The sequence below is a fragment of the Malania oleifera genome, chromosome 5 (genome assembly GCF_029873635.1).
Source record: "Malania oleifera isolate guangnan ecotype guangnan chromosome 5, ASM2987363v1, whole genome shotgun sequence".
NCBI lineage: Eukaryota > Viridiplantae > Streptophyta > Magnoliopsida > Santalales > Ximeniaceae > Malania > Malania oleifera.
This window is the reverse complement of record NC_080421.1, coordinates 30454240-30476406: the sequence shown is the minus strand read 5'-3', so window position 1 is coordinate 30476406 and position 22167 is coordinate 30454240. Positions and strand designations below refer to the sequence as shown.

The 22167-nt window shown below is 36.8% G+C and overlaps 1 protein-coding gene across 1 annotated transcript; it reads left to right on the top strand.

Moving 5' to 3' along the window:
* Positions 1-489: 489 nt before the first annotated feature.
* Positions 490-17691, top strand: LOC131155768 (uncharacterized). The gene is made up of 7 exons (XM_058109157.1): positions 490-1050; positions 2101-2255; positions 3124-3372; positions 7611-7745; positions 15561-15743; positions 16484-16645; positions 17000-17691. Exons 1-7 carry the CDS (start codon positions 684-686, stop codon positions 17417-17419), a joined length of 1671 nt encoding a protein of 556 aa, XP_057965140.1. The 5' UTR covers positions 490-683; the 3' UTR covers positions 17420-17691.
* Positions 17692-22167: the final 4476 nt, after the last annotated feature.

Below are 22167 nucleotides of genomic sequence, written 5' to 3'. Positions count from 1 at the left end.
TTTATAATAAAAATTTTATTGGACATCATAATTAATAAATAGTAAAATTACTTTGTAATTGACTTTATTACTATTTTTTTGAAATTTATGTACTTTTTTAATTATATTTAAATTCATATGATAATTTAATTTTGATTTTAATTTAAAAATATATAAAATAATAATTTAATAAAAAAATCTATTTCTGGATATTAAAATTTTTGGCAATAGATTGTCAAAATAATCGAAAATCATAAAATATGGTTTTTAGTTTTTGACAAATAATTGGAAATCGGAAACATAAATAAAAAATTGATAACATAAATAAAGGTGTTTTTATAATCTATTTATTCATTGTGGAGTGAGAAAAAAATAAAAAACAGAAAATAATAAGGATATTAAATACACCTTCAGTTATTGTAAATTAAATCATTTACTATTGAACCAAATAGAAGAAGAGCACTAGTAATTCTTAATCACATTGAATGCTTTCAGTTGGATTCTACCAAAATCTTTCCCAAACTCAAATTTTAAGCTAGTTAAACTCATCCTTTCACCTCCCTAGCTAATCTCTAATTGCATCACTCAAGTTTCATTATGGCAGGAATTTGAGTGAATCAGCCGATTCAGCCCTTATTATCCTTCGCAGGACGTCGGTGGACTGAACTGTGAAGGTTGCTTTCTTCATTTCCCTCGGCGGTATAATGTCGTTGCCATCGTCGTTCCCTTGTCTTCCGGACCAAAGTTTCCGTTTCCCAAACCCTGGCCCTTACCCCTGTCGCCTCTGCTTCCGCAGACCCCATTTTGTCCTAACCCGGAAACCCAGGTTCTCCCTGGCGATTTGCCGCTCTTATAGCGGCCCGAATTTGACCCTACGCTCGCCGGCCGGTTTATCTCCGGCAACTGCAGCATCGCCCAAGCTGTCTTCCGCTTGGCTTCAGCTCGCCATCTCTGCCGTGGTCTTGCTTGGCTTTGGCGCTCGCTCTTGCTCCGTTGCCTCGGCCCGTGTCTTGGCCTCCGCTGCCCAGTGTCAGACTGTGCAGGAAGAGACAATTCAAAGCAACCTCAATGGTGATTAATTTTCCTTATCTTCTAAATTTAATTTGATCACTTTGTGTGGTGTGTGCGAGGTAGCTGCTTTTGTTGTTGTTGTGAATTAGCTAATTATAGTTGGAGGGTAAACTATACAAATTAGCTACTTTCTCTCTTCTTTTATTTCGTTAATTTATAATATTCTCTTGTTTTTTTTTTTTGCGTATGAAAATACTGTTTACATGAACAGAAATTTGAAGTGAATATTAATGAATAAGAGAAAGAGAGCATGCAGTATTTTTAAACTACAAATCCGAAATCTTTTGCTTAGAAAATAACTAGCCCTTGGCCTATTTGGATTTTTTGTAAGCATTTAAATATTATAGGGCAGATTAGAAAAAAGTAATTTTAAAAGCTATGATTAAGAGCTTTAAAAAATTTTACATTGTCTAGCAATGATTGGGCAAATTAGAAAAATATACAAAGATTTAATACTCATGATTCGGGTAAGACCTGTTAGCTGGTCTTTCATCTTTTGTTTGGGGTGTTTTCTATTTAAAATTTTTTTTTCTAGGTCGCAGTATCGCGCTGAAGCTGAACTGACATGCCTATTTGGAAGAGGCCAATTTAGATTAGACTGGTCATAAAGCGTAGTTGTGCTATTAATTTAAGCCTTTTCAATCCAACTCCTGGAAAACTACAAAGGATAACATACAAGAAAAATCTGATGAGGATAGTACAATGACTAGCACTTTTAAATTTTCTACCATGTTCCTTTCTCCAAGATTGATTGTGTGGTTATCCTTTATGTTGGGTGATTTTTAGTGTGAACTACTGCCTTTTTGGTTTTGATTTCATGGTTAAGGAGCAGAATATGGAGTTATTGATATTGTTTTAGTTTCATTTATAGGTTTTCCTTCCCAAAATTTACAGTTCTTTTTTTCCTCCTAGAACTTGTGGATTGATTCATATAGCCAACCCTACCTGGTGGTACTTATGGCTTGGTTGTTGTTGTATGTTTGATTTTCACCAAGAAGGATTTACCTATGTGCTTGTTTGGTGTAATCAATCAATGTTTTGTGGATACAGATGACCAAAATGTGGGAAAATTGGGGAATGTTGAAAAATTGGAGGATGAGGAATTGAAGGCAGCATTTGAAAGTTGGAAGTCTAAAACATTTGCTTTGACTGTTCCTTTAAGAATCATCAGTTTGCATGGTTCCATACCTCCTTCATGGGTCAAGGTCTGTGGCACGTAATGTTTAATTTTAGTATCCCTTTTTTTTCCATGACTTGACTGACTCTTTTTTTTTGCCTCCCCCTCCCAATATAAAATAAATTATACATGTAAGAAATTTATTGTGTATTTGCCTAATTTTTTTGATAGATTTATGGATTCTAAAGCTTTTTTTAAGAAGAGAAAGCCATATGATCATTTTGAATAAATAATGAAAAGTATTATTAAGAGGGGGAGAGATAGAGCATCTTGTCATATCTTCGACCTTGATAGAAAGGACATAGGGGATAAACTTTTTGAGATCATAGGAAAACTTGTTTTTAGTTGTAACTTAGTAAGGGCTTCTTCCTTCTTTTCCAAAATTAATGTCTTTGAATTAGTAGGCCATCATCATATAGTCATGCCTACGTGCTTTGGGTGGTCACTAGCTTCCATCATGATTCACGTGATGATAACCTATGAAGTCTTCCTTTATGTTTGCCCATAGGCACTTTTTCTTTTTTTTAATCACTCGGAATTTCAACCTAGACGAACCCTTCGGAACCCCCCTTCCCCAAGTGGCACCAAACTAGGGGAGGATGTGACCTTCCCCACAGCTCCCTCTTAATAAATAAAAAATTGTCTTTCATGTGAAATCGAATCCACAACCTCCTATTACTAGAAAACTTGGCAACCTACCCGTGTTCACTTAAGCCAACCCTTAGGGGCGCCTATTTTTGACATATGAATGATACATTGGGTTAGTTTTTCGTTATATCTAGAAACAGTTCCCCACAAATTTAGCAATGTTTGTCGGTACTATTAGTTGTTTATTTGTAATCAATTTTTTTTGAATTTATGCAAACATTTCTTGGACATTGTTTTTTGATATGTAGGATTTCATGCAATCACAAGGAAAGAGATTAAAGTTGTCTTTAGAGAATCGTGGAAGTCTTGAGGACATCTTTTCCAAGTTGTCTGTGCCCTGTAGTAAATGCAAAGTTGATCCTAAGTCTGTGGTGGCTGCTGACCTCATTACTATTGGTGATTCCTGGCTCAACTTTGCCATTGAGAGGGCTATGATTGAGCCTATAAAAGGGCTTGAAGACCAAGATTGGTTTAGAGGTTTAAGTGATAAATGGAAGGTAATTATACAACTCATTCTTTTGTTCCTGGTTATTATAAGTGGTTATTGAAGTTATTCATATGTTATTGTTAATGGTTATTTAGTCTTTTAGCATTATTGTTATTTTATGTTAAGAGTTTTGTTTGTAATAAGCGTAAATTAGTGAGGGTGTTATGGTCATTCCTATTGTACTTACATATATTATAAATAAAGGGAGAGACCTATCATTGAGTTTAGGTCTTCCATTTTACCCAATTACTCAACATGGTATCAGAGCGTGATCCAAACTAAACCCTACTCTCCTCAGCTGTTGTAGGAAAACACCATTCCTGTGGCTGTCCTTTTCACCTCCATCCTATATTATTTCATAAATCCCACCAATAAATAGCTACCCCCCCCCCCCCCCCCGGACGACTCATCCCACAAAACCCCATCGCCGGAGGCGTCCCCATGCGCCGGTCAAATGCCAGCAGAGCAGACCCCACGCTCCAGCGCATGATTGAATTTCCGGCCGCCTTTTTCTTTTCTTTTTTTCCTCTGCCACGCTCTGATTCCTTCTCTAGACTATATTATCAAGTTGTAGGTCAGTTTTTTTGCTAAAAAATTCAACCTTTTCTGACTATGCGCTCATGGCATTCCGTTAATGTCTGTTCAAGGCTTGTGAAGGCTTCTTTGTGAGTTTTTTGGAGCCATGGTGGCATTCATATGTTCAGTTGTGAGGCTGTGGCAGTGCTATATCTGTTGGTGAGTTGTTCACCTTGGCCGTGGCGGTGCGGCACCTAAGGAATGGTTGTTTGATGCTTCGTGAAGCTGTTTATCAATTTTTAATGAGTTTATTGGGTCTGAAACAGTGGGATTTGCTGGTTTTTTTTTTTTCCTTATCCTAATTCCTTTTATATACCAAAATATCAAGCTATTAGGCATGTGTTTTTGCTCCAAGATCAATCTTTGTTGTGACAATGCACTCATGGTAATTCTTTAGTTGTTGTTCGGTGTTAGTAACGGTCATTGGTGACCTTCATGGGGCAGTGGTAGTGCTCATGAGCTGTTTTCTTTTGTTCCTTTTTTTTTTTTCATGCAAGGTTGTGGAAGTGTTGCTTTCTTGGTGCTGCATCTAAGGTTGTTGGTGGCCTGTTCATGGTGGGTCACCTTGTTCGTGGGTTTTCTAGTTGTTCTAGCAATTAATCTTATGATCATTGGTTTGAGTTTGTGAATGTTGGATGACGTTTGCAAATCCCAAATGATTCCTTCGTTTGACACTCGTTTGAGTGATCCGCTTATTGTGACTATATTAGAGGAGTATTCAAGGTTTCAATAGTATCAATTGTCTCAACAAGCATCTTATCACATTGCTTCTTTTGCCTAAAAAGGTAGTCCTACAGTATGCATGTCATTTGGTATCCTTCCTACTAGTCCTTGGATTATTGATTCTGCTGCCATTGACCATATAATAGGTGCAACTAACTTCTTTTCTAATCTCCAATATCCTAAAAATCTCCCTCAAGTTACCCTTGCTGATGGGTCCACTATTGCTGTTAAAGGGATAGGAATAGTAAATCCTACTCCTTCTATCTCTCTTTCTTCTGCTTTAGACATTCCTAAATCTCCTTTCAATCTTATGTCAAATAGTAAGCTTATGAAGTCACTAAATTGTTCTCTCACATTCCTTCCTGATTTTGAGGTTATTTAGGATTTGAAGACGGGAAAGACAATTGGCACAGGACGTGAGGCTCGTGGACTTTACTACTTTGAGTCGACTTATCTTTCATTAAATATAACCAAGTCATCCTAGAGTAGTCATCAACAAATGTAACGAAATACCGAAACCCCAACTTTGATGTCACACGACTAGGATTGCAAATATCAGAATGAACAAGCATGAAAGGACTAATCACCTGTTCGTTGACGCGGGGAGCAAATGGAACACGATGATGCTTGCCCAATTGACAGGACTCACACTCAAGATTAGAGACATAACTCAATGTAGGAACTAGCTGTTTCAACTTGTCCAAGGACAAATGACCAAGGTGACAATGGGTTTGAAGCGGTGTGGCTGAGACTATGCAAGCAATGGGTGGAGGAAGCAATGGTTGAAGAGGTGTGTGCACTACATGATAATGATACTTGGGATTTGGTACCTTTTCCTCCTGATAAGTCTATGGTTGGTTATCGTTGGGTGTACAATGTGAAAGTCAATCCTGATGGTTCTATGGCTCGTCCGAAGGCTTGCCTTGTTGCTTAGGGGTATACTCAGGTGTATGGTTTGGATTATTCAGACACATTCTCCTCGGTTGCTAAACTTGCCTCAGTATGTTTATTCATTTCTTTAGCCACCGCTTGTCATTGGCCTCTACATCTGCTAGATGTGAAAGATGCTTTCTTACATGGTGATCTTCATAAGGAGGTATATATGGAGCAACCCTCTAGGTTTGTTGCTCATGGGGAGTCAGGCTTAGTATGTTGGTTCTAGAAGTCATTGTATAGATTAAAAGTTAAAACAATCTCCAAGAACATGGTTTGGTTGTTTTAGTGTTGTAGTACTTGAGTTTGGCCTTCATCGGTGTGTAGTAGATCACTCTGTATTTTATTGTCATACTCCATCGGGAAGTATTTTGCTTATTTTATATGTGGATGACATTGTGATCAATGGTGATGATGATCATGGCATCCAGGGTCTAAATCTTATTTAATGGAATAAGTTGCAGATCAAAGACTTGGGACCATTGAAGTACTTCATGGGTATAGAAGTATCGAGATCTCGTACGAGAACTGTCTTATCATAAAGGAAGTATGTTCTTGATCTTCTAGATGAGCCGGGGTTGTTGGGATACAAACCTATTGATACACCCATGGATCCCAATAGTAAATTAATGTCAGATATGGGTGATTTGTTGCCTAACCCAGATTGATACCAGAGATTTGTTGGGAAGTTGAATTAGCTCACAGTCACTCAACTAGATATATCCTTCGCAACAAGTGTTGTGAGTCAGTTTCTCGATTCCCCAAGAACAAGTCACTAGGATGCAATAATTCACATTTGAAAATATCTCAAAGGTACACCAGGGAGAGGTCTCCTATGTCAAGATCGGGGTCACACTCATATTCAGGGATATACAAATGCAGATTGGGTCGGATCACCTTTTGATCAAAGATCCACAATTGGGCATTGTATCTTTGTCGATGGTAATTTGGTGTCTTGGAAAAGTAAGAAACAAACTGTGGTTTCTAAGTCGAGTGCTGAGCAAGAGTATAGGTCTATGGCCCACACTACATGTGAACTTGAACATGTTGAAAGAACTAGGTTTTCTACATTCTCAGCCTATAGAATTGATGTGTGATAATCGAGCTACTATTCATATTGCCTCGAACCTTGTCTTCCATGAGTGGACAATGCACATTGAAGTTGATTGCCACTTTATTCGAGAGAAACTTGTATAGAAGCTCATTACGACCACTCATGTGAAATCTGCGTTTCAGCTTGCTGATTTGTTCACTAAAGCCTTGGAGGTGCTCATGTGAAATTCATTTGTAGCAAGCCAGGAGCATATGATATATTTGCTCCAGTTTGAGGAGTGTTAATGGTTATTTACTCTTTTAGCATTATTATTATTTTGTGTTAGAGTTTTGTTAGTAATAAGTGTGAGTAAGTAAGGGTGTTATGGTCATTCCTATTGCACTTACATGTGTTATAAATAGAGGGAGAGACCTATCATTGAGTTTAGGTCTTCCGTTTTACCCAATTACTCAACAGTTATCTTTACAAGATGGCAACTTGGTCAATAACAATGAGCTAGCATAAGATAAACAGATCTTACTTGGTCCAACTCTGCCCAACTGAGGGGGATAGAACTAAAGTATATCATCTTGCTTAGATAGGATTGTCTGCTGGTTTTTTCATAAGCTGAAATTACATAATTCTCACCTAATGCTATCTTCTCATGGGTACATCCATTTTGAATTTTACCCATTTTTTTGAATACTCATTCATCTACACTCATTCTATAGGCATATAGTTTAACCTATAGACTGCCCAACACCTTTTTTAAATGTTTATGCACCCATCTCTTAGAACTTCTCAATCCGTGTGCCTAATTGTATATATTTTTTATGCAAATGCTGTTGAATGATGAGAATGATCTAATCTCTAATGGGTCTTGTTGTGTTCATATTGTACTGAAATATCTTTTGCTATTTATTTTTTGTTCCATTTATCATCTTGTTGATAGTACTGTTTTACTTCCACTAAAACAGTTTCAGGTGTATTTATGCAGGAATGATAAGGGGGAACTGGATTCTGAGGGTAAAATATGGGCTGCCCCATATCGATGGGGAAGCATGGTTATAGCATACAAGAAAAGCAAATTTCAGAAGTATAAATTGGCACCTATAGAGGTACCTTGTTCTTAAAGCTGTGATGATTCTCTAAGCTATTTTTTATGTTATAAATTAAAGCCAAGATGACATCCTATGTTATTGGTTTGATTGTAACATAAAATATTTATTATTTTAGTTGTTTAAATGTTGTGGGATATGCTTCAGTTGGAGGCCCACACCCCACACTGGGCTGGGCTACACTATGAGAGGTACCTCATCTTCTATTCCATATTTACACCTCTTCCCATCCATCCCAAGATTCGAACACGGGACCTCCGATATGAAAGTCCCATGTTCAATGACTCCTAGGAGACTTGTGAGATATTCAATATAACAATAATAAAACAACATCGCAGGTGGATTTTTCTTGTTAAAAAAAAAAAAAAAAAAAAAAAGAAGTGAAAATTGTTGTTGGAGTTTTAAATTCATCTTACTGTTGAATAGAATGATTGGGATGATGTGACTGGTGCTAATGCCACTCATATGAAGTTTATTTCTTAGATTTTCTCTCTTTCTTCTTTGGTGAGGTTCTGCAATAGTGATAGGGAGGGTATTTCGTTTTAGGAGGAGCATTGGATTGGGGATGTGTCTTTTTGAACTACTTTTCCTTGTATTGTTGTAAAGATTCTATTTCTAGTTTATGATTTCTAATGGCATATAGATTCCAGCAGTTTTTATTTTGGAGAAATCTGAATGAGAGAGAAATAGTGGACTTTGTTCGACTGTAGGGATGCTTAATTATTTTCCTCTTTCTACAAGGCATGATCATAGCATTTAGACCTTAAATTCTTGGAGAGATTTTTCCAATAAATTGTTCATCGATCATCTTATTCTTGATTTAGATGGTAATTAATTCCCTTTAGCCTATCCTATTTGGAATAGCTATAATTCTTTCCAAAATCCAAGCCTTTACTTGTGTTAGATAATACTTACCTTAAGGCTTAAATTGTTAGGTTGTGGGCCAACAATATACATTGAGCCCTAAACACTCCCCACTCATGCAGCCAAATTGCATGTGGAGAGGTAAAACAAATGATAAACAATACCCATTACAAGGTATTAGGTAATTCTTCATGAAGAAACAGTAAGCGCGGGCAACAAGACTAGAACCCATGACCTCTTGGCAACCATATCTCTGATACCATGTTAGATTACCACTTTGCCTAAAAGTTTAATCTTTTAGGTTGTGAGCCAACAATGCATGTCAAGCCTTAACAACTTGATCTACATATTTTATAGGATCAACATAAATGATAAATTCAGGCTAGAAGGCCCTTTAAAGTGTTGTCTAGTGGTGAGACAAATGCATTTTGTTTTTGCATTGTTCTTTCTCCTAATGCATTTGGAGGATGGTGTTTTATGAAGCTTGTGACCTTCTTTTGGAGGATTTTTTTCTTTAGAAGTTTAAGGGCTTTTGTGGTAAGTAAAGAGGATGCTTTGGAGGTGTGCTAATTTTGTGTGGTGTTCTGGTGTATTTAGCTGAATGAATTTCTAGAATTTTTAAGCAGATATCTTGACTCTTGGCATGGGGTAGAGGGATCTTTTTGGCTTCTCTCTAGTGCTCATGTATTTGTCCACGTGGTGTAGCTAGTTGATTGGAGGGCTTTATTAGGATAATAGTCTTTTTTGTTCTTTTTTCTGCTTTTCTTTCCTTTTTTTAAAGATGTTTGTATGCAGGTTATTTGTCCTCTAAATCTTGCACTTCTTTCTTAGTCTTAATAATATTTCTTCTTTCATCGGGAGAAAGTAGACTTGGCAATTAAAATACCTAGAGGAGTTGGTTTAATGGAAACATGGGAATTTGGTTGAGGTCTACCTTGATTTATTTCTGCAACATTTTGCTCACATTAGGTTGTATTCTCTAAGAAGCTCTTTCAATGTCATTTTCTTGCATGAAAAAAGTTTATGCTCTCGTCTTCCATTTGATAAGCCATTTGGACTTCAATTGCAGTAGTATAAAGTCTACTAGCAACTGAAGCACATGGTAGTTGCAAAATCGGTCCTTGACAATGCATAGAGGTCATCACATCTTGATTTCACAGCATCATTATTACACATGATGAAAAGGTAAAGAGAGGGGTTTGAACCCTTGGTACAAATAACTCGTACAGCGGATTAGCAAACTGCCTCTTTAGGCTGCTCAGTCATCTCTCCCATTTGAAAAGGGATAATTACTATGTTACTCTCGAATGAGATAACTTCTTATGGAAATAATTCTCATTGATTGTAACATAGGTACAGATCTGTATAAATAGATGTCCAGTAGAAGAATAGAAGGAAAGAACCAAAGATGCTAACTTCTAAGGAAACTAAATATTCTAGGATATTCACACATTTACATCCGAGTTTCTCTTAGAAAAATAGGGAAGTTGACTAAACAGATTTGAAACTTTCCAACACTCCCCCTCAAGCTAGCTTGAAGATATCTTCCATGGCCAGCTTGCTACTGAAGTTTTCAAACTATTTCTTCGCAGACCCTTTATCAGTATGTCTGCTACTTGCTCAATTGTCGAGATATATGATAGACAAATTATTCCCTCATCTATTTTCTCCTTGATAAAATGCTTGTCTACCTCCACATGTTTAGTTCTATCATGAAGAACTGGATTGTGAGCGATAGCTATTGCAACTTTATTGTCACAATACAGTTTCATTGGTAGTGAATTAGTAATCTTTAATTCTTCCAGCAACCTTTTGATCCATAGTGCTTCACAAATTCCATGAGCAACAACCCTAAATTCTGCCTCCGCACTACTCCTTGCCACCACATTTTGTTTCTTGCTGCGCCATGTTACTAGATTTCCTCCAACAAAGGCGCAATAGCCAGAAGTTGATCTTCTATCAGTGATACTTCCAGCCCAATCTGCATCAGTGTATACTAAACCGGTAAATTCCAGAAGTTGATCTTCTATCAGTGATACTTCCAGCCCAATCAGCATCAGTGTATACTTCAACCTATAAATTCCCATGCTCTCCAAGTAACTAGAGTCCCTTTTAGGTACCTTAGAATCCTGTACACGACATTAAAATGCTCGGCTCCTAGTGTGTGCTTAAATTGACTTACCACACTTGTTGCAAAGGCTATGTCAGGATGTGTATGAGAGAGATAAAGGAGTTTCCCTACCAATCTTTGGTATTGCTCTCTGTTGATCACTTCTTCAGCCTTAGCTGGTTGGAGTTTTATGTTCAACTCTATAGGTGTTTCTGCTGCTTTGCACCGTAGCAAACCTATTTCTCCAAGTAAATCAAGCATATACTTGCGTTGGGAAACAAAAATTCCTTTCTTTGACCTTTTGCAAATTCCATACTAAGAAAATATTTCAAGTTGCCTAAGTCTTTGATCTCAAATTCCTGAGCAGAGATCTTCTTTAACCTCTCTAGCTCATTGCTATCATCACCTGTTAGAATTATATCATCTACATAGACAATAAGGATAGCCATTTTACCTTCACTCATGTGTTTATAGAACATAGTATGATCGGCTTGACCTTGGCTGTAGCCATGACTCCTTACTACCTTCCCAAAGCATTCAAACCAAGCTTTAGGAGATTGTTTGAATTCGTACAATGATTTCTTCAAGCTGCACACCTTGCTTTTGCCACCTTTCCCTTCAAATCCTGGCAGTAGATCCATAAAGGCTTCCTCCTCTAAGTCTCCATTTAAAAAGGCATTCTTCACATCTAGTTGATATAAGGGCCAGTTAGAGTGAGCTGCTAGAGAGAGCAACAAACGGATTGTGTTCATCTTGGCTACAGGAGCAAATGTTTCCTAGTAGTCAATTCCATATGTTTGAGTGAACCCCTTTGCCATAAGTCTTGCTTTGTACCTTTTTGTACTCCCATTAGCCTTGAATTTTACTGTAAATACCCATTTACAGCCAACAGTCTTCTTCCCCTCCGTTAGGTAACCAATTTCCCAAGTGCCGTTAGCAATCAGTGCATGCATCTCTTCTTGAATGGCCAATCTCCATTCCGGGTGATTTGGTGCTTCCTGAATGGTTCTTGGAATAAACAGATAAGAAACATTTGAAGTAAAGGCCTTATGAGAATCTTAGAGTCTATGATATCTTAGAGCAATGGGCAAGTCAAGATCAGAAGAATTATCAAAACAAGGATTTGGAGAAGAAAAAGTACCTAGAGCATGTGAAGGAGGACCAACTTGTGTAGGTGATAATGATTGGCCTTGCTCTAGATTTGAAGAAAGAGCTCTATTATTCTGATGAGTTCTTCTTTTGGTATAAACACGAAGCTCAGATGAGGGAATATTTGATAGTACTTCTCCCCTTGTTTGTGAATCAGGTATGCCTTGTATAGGTAGACTAGGATTTCCATTATTTTCGCCAGTTAAAGTATCGGTTTCCTGATCCTTTAAAGAGGGGATGTCAATGTCAAGGAAAACATTTGGAAGAGGCTTAGAGGTTTGCCAAAACTCATCTTCAGTTTCCTTTTTCTCCCCCTGAAGATAGTTATGGCCAAAAAAGGGCTAGTTTTCAATAAAAACAACATCCATACTGATATGAATTTTTCTGGTCAGAGGGTTAAAACATTTGTGCCCTTTTTTATTAGGAGCATATCCAAGGAAAACACATTTTTCTGCCCTAGGATCAAGCTTGGATCGAATATTGGTATGTATATGAACAAAAACAGTGCATTGAAACACTTTTAGTGGCAGGTCTGATGTTATCTGACATGTAGGAAACAGTTTTTTTTAGGCAATCTAATGGGGTGATGTATTTTAGCACTCAAGTAGGCATCCTATTAATGAGATAACATGCAGTTAAAATAGCATCACCTCATAGATATTTAGGAACTTGCATTGAAACCACTAGGGCCTGTGCAACCTCTAACAAATGGAGATTTTTCCTCTCAACAATGCCATTTTGTTGTGGGGTGTCACGACAAGTAGATTGATGTTGAGTACCTTTTGTTGAAAGAAACGTTCTTAAATATTTGTTAAAATATCCAGTACCATTATCAGTTCTAAGGATATTGATTTTCGTTTGGAACTGGGTTTCAACCATATTATAAAAATCCTAAAAAATTTTTCAACCTTAGATTTTTCAATCAATAGTACACCTAACACAAACGTGTATGATTATCAATAAACGTAAGAAACCATTTCTTACTAGAAGTAGTAGTGATTTTTTAGGGACCCCAAACATCACTATGAATTAAATAAAAAGGTTTGGAAGAATGATAAGCTTTTGATTGATAGGTGCTTCGGTGATTTTTGGATATATGGCAAACATCACAATGAAGAGAATTGCAATCCAGTTTTTTAAATAAGCTAGGAAACAAATGTCTTCAATAGAGAAAACTAGGATGTTCTAGTCTAAGATGCCAAAGCATTATTTGTTCACGTGCAGAAACATAAGTAGTACTACTCAAACCCTGAGCTTGTTTATTGTTGAATAAAGTCTCATCAAAGTAGTAGAGTCCATTAATCATCCTAGCACTGCCAATCATCCTCCCTGAGAGTTGGTCCTGAAATTCACAATGGGAATCAAAGAAAATGACACAACAATTAGAATCCCATGAGAGTTTACTAACAGACAACACGTTACAAGCAAGTTTAGAGATGTGAACGACAAATTTGAGTTCTAGTTTTTCAGAGATTTGGATAGAACCTATTCCAGCAATGGATAAAAAACTTCCATCTGCAATTCTAATCTTTTTATTACCAGAACAAGGAGAATAAGATTGAAACAATTGTGAGGTATTGGTCATGTGATCAGATGCACCAAAATCAATAATCCGTGGTGCCAGATTTAAACAACAAGGGTAGGCACTAGTGTTATCACCTATTTGGGCCAATGAACCAGTAGAAAGACTAGAGGCAGAAGTAGATTTCAGCAGTTGAAGAAGATTCATTTGCTGAGCACTTAGGAAATTAGCTTCATTGGCTTTAGGGACTGCATGATTGCTACCAGAGGGTTCAAATTTGTTGCTCTTCCAGTTTGCTGGCTTTCCATGAAGCTTCCAACAATTTTCTCGAGTGTGGCGAGGCTTATTGAAATAGTCACACCATACTCGAGGCTTATCTTCCAACCACCTTTGATGAGAGTAAGGCCGTTGTGCAGAAATATTGGCAGTAGCCAAATTTGTGTTACTAGCAGCATGAGGAGCAGGATTATTGGCAGCAAGTAGAACAAAATTTTCCAGAGTCTCATCCTTCTTTTTCTTCATCATCACTCTCCTTCGACAATTATCTCGTCGTACTTCAAAAAATACTTCCCTGAGTGGGGTTAGAGACTGTCTCCCTATGATTCTTCCCCTTCATCAAACTCATCATTAAGTCCAGCCAAGAATTAAAAAATTCTTGCATTCTCTACCATCTTCTTATTGTGATTGCAATCAGCAGGATTTTTCCATTCATAATCATTGAATAAATCTAGATCTTGCCATCGGCCCTTAAGAACATAGAAATACCTTGTTACACTGCTGTCTCCTTAAGAAGTATTGCTGATCTTCTGCTGTAGTTTATAAATCTGAGAGTAATTCCCAAGGTCAGAGTACATCTGACTCACATTGCCCCAGAGTTCCTTTGCAGTAGAATAGCACATGTAATTAGCACTAATCTCTTCATCCATAGCATTCACGAGTCATGCCATCACCAAGGAATTTTCAGCATCCCATATAGCATAAGATGGGTCTGTCTTCTCGGGCACCTTAGCTTCACCAGTCAAGTACCCTATATTCCCTCTTCCACGAATATACATCCTGACAGATTGTGACCACCGCAGGAAGTTGGCCTCATTCAATCGTATATTGGTAATTTGGATAGAGTAAGGTTCAGAATGGGTAGGTCTGGTTTCAGGTTTGGCTATAGCCATGGTTACAGCAACAGAAGAGATTAGGGTAGAGTTGAACAAGGAAGAAAACCCTATAAAGATTAGGGTCAAATTGGAGCCGCCAAGGGAAACAAGGGTTTACACAAGGCCAAGAGCCGGACCTAGCTTTGATACCATCTAGAATGAGATAGCTTCTTGTGGAAATAATTCTCATTATTGTAACATAGGTACAAGTCTGTATAAATAGATGTATAGGAGAAGAATAGAAGGAAAGAACCAAAGATGCTCACTTCTACGGAAACTAAATATTCTAGGATATTCACACATTTACAGCCGAGATTCTCTTAGAAAAATAGGAAAGTTGACCAAACAGATTTGAAACTTTCCTACATTTACATTAGACATAAATATAAAAAAATCAATATAAATAAAATGAAGGATTAAGAAAGGTCTTTCTCTATAAGGATCACCTTGTTTCGGCTTTTAGTTCCTCATAAATGGGCAAATTGGTTCAAATTTTTTATGATGTTGGACATGTTTATGGTGTATTTTACATTTGGCATCTAGAATGAGATAGCTTCTTGTGGAAATAATTCTCATTATTGTAACATAGGTACAAGTCTGTATAAATTGATGTACAGGAGAAGAATAGAAGGAAAGAACCAAAGATGCTCACTTCTACGGAAACTAAATATTCTAGGATATTCACACATTTACAGCCGAGATTCTCTTAGAAAAATAGGAAAGTTGACTAAACAGATTTGAAACTTTCCAACATTTACATTAGACATAAATATAAAAAAATCAATATAAATAAAATGAAGGATTAAGAAAGGTGTTTCTCTATAAGGATCACCTTGTTTCGGCTTTTAGTTCCTCATAAATGGGCGAATTGGTTCAGATTTTTTATGATGTTGAACATGTTTATGGTGTATTTTACATTTGGCATATGTGCGTTTGTGCATGTGTATATTTTAATATATTTTCTACAGATGTGTTTTATATTAAGCTTGTCTATGTTTTTGTCATTGTATAAAATGTAGGATTGGGCAGATTTATGGAGACCAGAGCTTGCTGGGAGGATCTCAATGGTTGATTCTCCCAGAGAGGTGGTTGGTGCAGTTTTGAAATATATGGGGGCATCATACAATACGAAAAATTTTGAATCACAAGTTGCTGGTGGGAGGGCTGCAGTCCAGAAGAATCTTGCATTGCTCAGAAAGCAGGTATTGTGATGAAAACTCATGATATGAGTTTTTGTGAGCTGTTCAACTGGGAGAGAATAATAAAATTCATTGCTGGGTATGTCTAACAACTAGCAAAGGAGCTGAGATTGGCAACCACTACATGATGCTGATATACATGGACCAACCATTCTTGGTGCCCTACTTATTCGTAAATTTTAGTCCTGGCCCAGCTTCAGGCCCATTATCATCCAAATGCATATGCCGTTCTGTGTCTGAAGTGCCCGTATGGATTTAAAAATCTCACTCAAAACAAAAGCGTTTGTGAAGAACTTTAAATATCTAGTCTGATGCAGGAGCTCAAGATATCCATCGGTATTCTTTATTTTAAAAAAAAGGCAAAAGAAAAGAAAATAAATTTATTCATTGGTAATGGAACATTTTAGTAATTTACTTGACATGACAAAACAATTTTCTCCCTTTGATAACGTAGCATTACTGATCCCCATTTTTTAGAGTTCACTGAGTTTGAATTGAGCATTTATTTTCCTAATTATGGCATTCAGATTAATACAATTGTCTAGTTGCTGCTTGTATAATGGTGCATACAATTTGCAGTCTTGCTCAATGGGACCATGAGCATGTCCTGGGCTGAGTAATTGAATATTGAATATATATTATGATCCTTATAAAATAGTAATTTGAGTTTCGAAGATTCCATTGTTACTGTTCTTTTTCACTTGCATTATAACAATTCTGCTGCATTCAATGACTTTGTGTAGGTTCGACTGTTTGACAGTGTACACTATCTAAAAGCATTTGGAGTGGGCGATGTATGGGTGGCTGTTGGGTGGAGTAGTGATATTCTTCCAGCTGCCAAACGCATGTCTAATGTTGCAGTAATTGTTCCGAAGTCTGGAGCTAGCTTATGGGTAGATCTATGGGTATGTTTTGACCTTATCATATCATAACATTTGTCTTATCCATAATATTAGTGATCTTAACATCAAAAAAGGGGTGGGATGTTTTCTGTAATTTGGTTTGCTTTGTTTTTGTTTTTTTGTCATTTTTTTGAGTGCGATCCCTGAGGTCTGTGTATACCCATCCAAAATGAAAAGGGGTGGGTTAGGATGTATAAATGCGCACCACAATAAGAATTTAAATGTGTGCTTCTTAGGAAATGCTCATACATCTTGTACAGATTGTTCCACGCAAGTCATCAGTTCCATAGAGAAATTTGTCCGATGGTAATTTTGTCATCTCTAAGTTTAAATGTGGAAGTTGTATCCTCTTTGTAGGCAATTCCAGCTGCCGCTAAGTTTGATACAAGCCGAATGGGAGGGAGACTTAGGGGCCCCTCTCCCTTAATCCATCAATGGATAGAGTTCTGTTTACAAGGTGCACGAGCACTGCCTTTCAAACAGGAGGTAATCCCAGGGGCAACTCCCTCTGCCCTCGAGCACGCTACAGTTGAATTGCCACACCAACACACCAAAGGTAAGCCAAAGCTAGAAACAAACCTAATTGCTGGAGCACCTCCCCCTGAAATTTTGTCCAAGTGTGAGTTCTTGGAGCCGTTGTCAGATGCTGCATTGTCAGACTGTCAGTGGCTGATCGCTGGGATGCATAAACCTGACGGCCACGGTTTGATCCATGGTGTGCGGCACTCACTGTTTGAAATGATTCAGACGATTTGGCTAAAGCTGCAGCTGAGGTAACCTAAAATAACCTACAACTCTTGAAAGCCTTGGTAATAATCGCCAGAAAATTTCCTGTTATTGACGTAGGAAGCAATTTCAGATTTCTATACCAAATTCAGATTTTTTTCCCTTGAGTAAATTTTGGAAGGTTAAATTTGTGTATTTATACAGTAGATGCGCTGGTATTGTTGTAATTAAAAGCTCCTGATGTATTGTATCTTATGCCTAAAACTTCCCTGTGTTGTGAGAGAGCATGTTTTGCTAGTCATGAAATTAGCACCGTTAAATTATTTCTCTGCATTTTTAGGACAAGTTTTAGACTGTCTTTGAAATTGTGTATATATATATATATATATATATATATATATATATATATATATATATTGTGGATTCGTAAAAGAGGTAAGATGAAATTTCATTCCCACCTTCACAAGGTAATTGCATTACAAGAAACTTGTACAAAGTTCCTTCCACACTCATAATCTCATAGCTTAATTTAAGCTTAAAGACAAGCCCAGGTAGGGGTGTACTTGAATCAGTTGAGTAGATATGGTGGGTTATTCAAATTCAAACTTTTAAACTCGAAATTTAGACTCAGATTTGATTGATGTCAAAATTTTGAATTCATACTCGATTTGACCTCAAGTTTTTGAAGCTTGAGTTTAACTTAATTAAGATTAATTTTATTATAAAATAGTGTTAAATACATGTATACAAAAATATAATATAAAAAAATATTAAATTTATGCATAAAAATATATTATCTTGTTTATATAGTATAAAAACTAATAAAATTACAAATAATATATTACTTGCAAGTAGTGCTACACATGGTTTTAAAACTAGACCAGTGACCCAACTCAATGAAGTAACTGGGTTAATGAGACAGATGTCATTTTTAGTTATATATTTACATATATTATATATTTGTAAAAAATTAACTATACATATTTTATGTAAATCATTAAAATATAAATGTATAAAATTAAATTGTAAACATATTATATTATTCTTTTTATACTTATTTTTTGACTCTTTAGAGAATTATAAAACTGCATTCCACCTAAATTACTTCTTTTTCTTTGGAAAGTCAAAAAGAAGAACAGGGATTGGAAGAAAATTTCTCGTCTTTTGTATTTAAAATATTTAAAAGAAGACAATGATTGAATGCATTAAAGACATTAAAGACGGTGGGTGGAATTTTTCAACACAATTGCCTTCTCCCCATTTTATTTGTTTCTCTTTCTTGATGAACAACAAGCATGGTGCAGCACAGCGCCGCCACCCTCCCACCTGATTTTTTATAAGGTTACTTCATTATTAGGTTTCAACGATTGACAAAACTAGCTAGTCCGATCAAAATTAAAAATCATGGTATTACAAAACTCAAGCTCAACTTGTGAACCTATTTAAGTAGCTCGAGTTCCTCGAAAATTCAAGTAGCATTGAGTCATATCAAATTATAGAGCTTATGAGTCCAAGTAGCTCGCAAGTTGGTTTGATTCACTTACAACCTTAATCTCAAAAAGAATGTAATGAAAACAACCCAAATAAGAAAATAAATTAACTACAAAGCTCTTGTTGCATTCAAATGACTGACACATTTAGTAGCCACACTAAATAGTACTCAATTCATGCTATATTTCTAAATCACCAACCAACCGTTCAACCACAAAACTTCCTTTAGTGCCCTTATGATTGCCATGTAATTTGCCTTGATAGGAGATGAAATGGTAGTAGACCGTAACCACAACCTTTCAATGAATGGCCCCACTAGAGAGTAAGAACATGGCAAAATCATAATTGACCTAAACAATAACATGTTAAATATCCTCTACAATCCTTCTCAAGAAAAATCATGGTGAACATATCCAACCATTGACCTCAAGTGGCACAACTTGTTTGATCATTATAAACATGCAACGTCTTTGACTGACCATGATATCCTTTTCACAACCTACTAATGACCTTCACCCTAAATAAGCAACGTATTGTTTACAATATTAATAGCATGTAAAATATTAGGAGGTGTGCAAAATATAGTATCCATAACATTTTTAGCTACATTGGCATAGTAAACATAAGATGTGTGCCCCTCATTATTTTGTGGTAACAATGCTCTAGATAACCTAAAGTGCACTACCAACAGAATGCTTATAGGTTTGGCTTCCAATGTATTACTTTTGAAACAAATACAACTTTCCTGCTTGGCAATCGTTATAAGTCTCTATACTAAAACTCTTATCAATTGCCCAAAATTGCTTTGTCAAATCATCACTTCATAGAGAAGTCAACTTTTTTTAGACATGCCCCTAGCAATTATCAACACACAATATATATATATAAGAAAAAAAATCATATTGGTGTGATAACCCAAAAGCATCATGGACACTCCTAGCACAACTAGTGTCAATCATGAAATCATAATAGCGCTTGAACTATTGTCTAGGAGATTGTTTCAACCCATATAAAGATTTCTTCAACAAAAAAATGTGGTTGTCCTTACCTAAAACAATAACTCCTCAAGCTAGGTCGTATAATTACTCCCCTTAAGCTTACCCTACAAGAAAGCAGTAGCTCTAAATCAAATTGAGCAACCATAGTGACAAACATTTGAATTGAGATTTGTTTCAAAACATAAGAAATCAAGATAGTTTTAAAACTCAAATTAGATTGGTTGGTCCTATAGGGTCATATTAAAACTGTGTGGATCTAACTAAAAACATAAAAGCAAATTTGAGGTAAACGAGGTTAAACCGATTGAAGTTTGGTAGCTTGACTTGGTCTAATCTTAGGGACCGAGTTGGACCAGAATTGGTGATTTTCTAGTTCACTTGGATTGGGGGGGGGGGGGGGTCTAACACCTCAACCCACACTGGCAAGGGATGAGAAATTTTTGTTATATTAGATCAATGGAGACGACACTGACATGTTATTTAATTATGTGTAGTTAGTTCACCTAATTACTACCCATTGATAGGATAACCTAAAACTAAGAAATCGACAATCTTAGTCTTCTCTTACTAAAGTCAGGTTTAGGATTACTATTATGCGAAAGGAAGATACTAGTGCGCCCTACGATACCCGTTATACAAACGACACCTAAATAACCTAGAATTATATCAAATTGAATCAAAGGACTTTCAATTAACTCCTAATATGTTATTTTACTAGCCTTTCAATATTGTCTCCTGAATAAATGTAAAAGTATTTAATACAATAAGGAGTTCTGGCAATACCTCCAAAAGAGGGGGTTTCACTAGATAAACCCCCCTCATTGAGATAGGTAAGATCTAAAATGCCCCTTTCCTTTTCAGAGGAACACAAACTCATGCACATGCAAATGAGTCATGCAACAATTACACATGCAAAGTGGGCATGCAACTACATTAAATTTGTCATACTTCCATGACTTTTTCTTAGAATTGGAAAATTTTGGGGATTTTTCTCTTCAAAAAGTATAAACACCAAAAATATAAAAGAAAATAAAATAAAGTTGCAAACAAGTACAATTTTAATTATGTGCATCGTTATGAAATTGAAAATGAATAGATATTTCATTGCAATAAGAGATAGCACACAACAAAAATGGGTTTCAAGCCAAAGCTCTAGTATTAAGCTCATGCACTCTTAGTGATGAACATAAAAAGTAGAGAGTGGAGAGGAGTACCTATTGGGAAGGGTAGTTCTATGAGCAACAATCACACACGAAGAGAAATCAAACACATCCACACTGGAATACCAGATTTATGTGGTTCGGTTGAATCAACCTACATCCATGGAGCACACACCACTGCACTATACTGGGAGAAAAAAATACAAAAGGAGCCACACTGCTCAACTCTTTCTCTCTCTCTCTCTCTCTCTCTCTCTCTCTCTCTCTCTCTCTCTCTCTCTCTCTCTCTCTCTCTTTCTCTCTCTCTCTCTCTCTCTCTCTCTCTCTCTCTCTCTCACCACAACTCTCTGCTCTCTGCTCTCTGCACACAACTCTCTTCACACAGTTTACACAACTCACAGCTCACAGCAACTATACCATACATAGCACCACCCTCATATATATATACACAGGGAAGGGAAAAAATCAAAGAAGGTGGCTGCAGATTTCAGCATTGTCTGTAGAAGTTGGTGGCTGCTGGTCATCAATGTCAAAGGTACCGACAAGGCTAGTGCGGCTGTCGGCGACTCCACACCTCTAATTTCAACAATCTCCCACTTCGATATGGAGATAGAATCTCAACCAGTGTATAGGCAAATGATGTGCTCATGTCTGTCTTCAAGCATGAAGACCAACTGAAGTTGAGCACAACTTCAGCTTCTCTGTAGTCACCACCTTCATCAACATGTCACCTGGATTTCTGCTACCTTGAATCTTTTCAAGTGTTAGTACTCCATCCTCTAATAGATATCTGATGAAGTGATAAAGCAATCCGATATGTTTGGTTCTAGAATGAAATGCAGAGTTCTTTGCCAAATGTATCGCACTCTGACTGTCGTTGTACAAAACATCCCTCTTCTGCTTTAACCCAAACTTTGTCAACAAACCCTGAAGCCAAATCATCTCTTTGCTGGCTTCTGTCACTGCTACATACTCAGCTTCTGTAGTGGATAGGGCAACAATCTTTTGTATCTGCGACATCCAACTAACAGCTGTTGTACCAACAGTGAACACGTATTCGGTGGTGCTCTTGCGGTGATCAATTTCACCAGTAAAATCGATATCTACATACCCTTTGACTTTCAAGTCTCCTTTGTCAAAACATAAACAC

What these genes read in the sequence shown, in the direction of transcription:
- LOC131155768 (XM_058109157.1), top strand. Translation starts at nt 684, where the DNA reads ATGTCGTTGCCATCGTCGTTCCCTTGTCTTCCGGACCAAAGTTTCCGT. An exon ending in AATTCAAAGCAACCTCAATG is followed by an intron (nt 1,051 to 2,100) that starts GTGATTAATTTT and finishes TTGTGGATACAG; the next exon opens with ATGACCAAAATGTGGGAAAA. An exon ending in TTGCATTGCTCAGAAAGCAG is followed by an intron (nt 15,744 to 16,483) that starts GTATTGTGATGA and finishes GACTTTGTGTAG; the next exon opens with GTTCGACTGTTTGACAGTGT.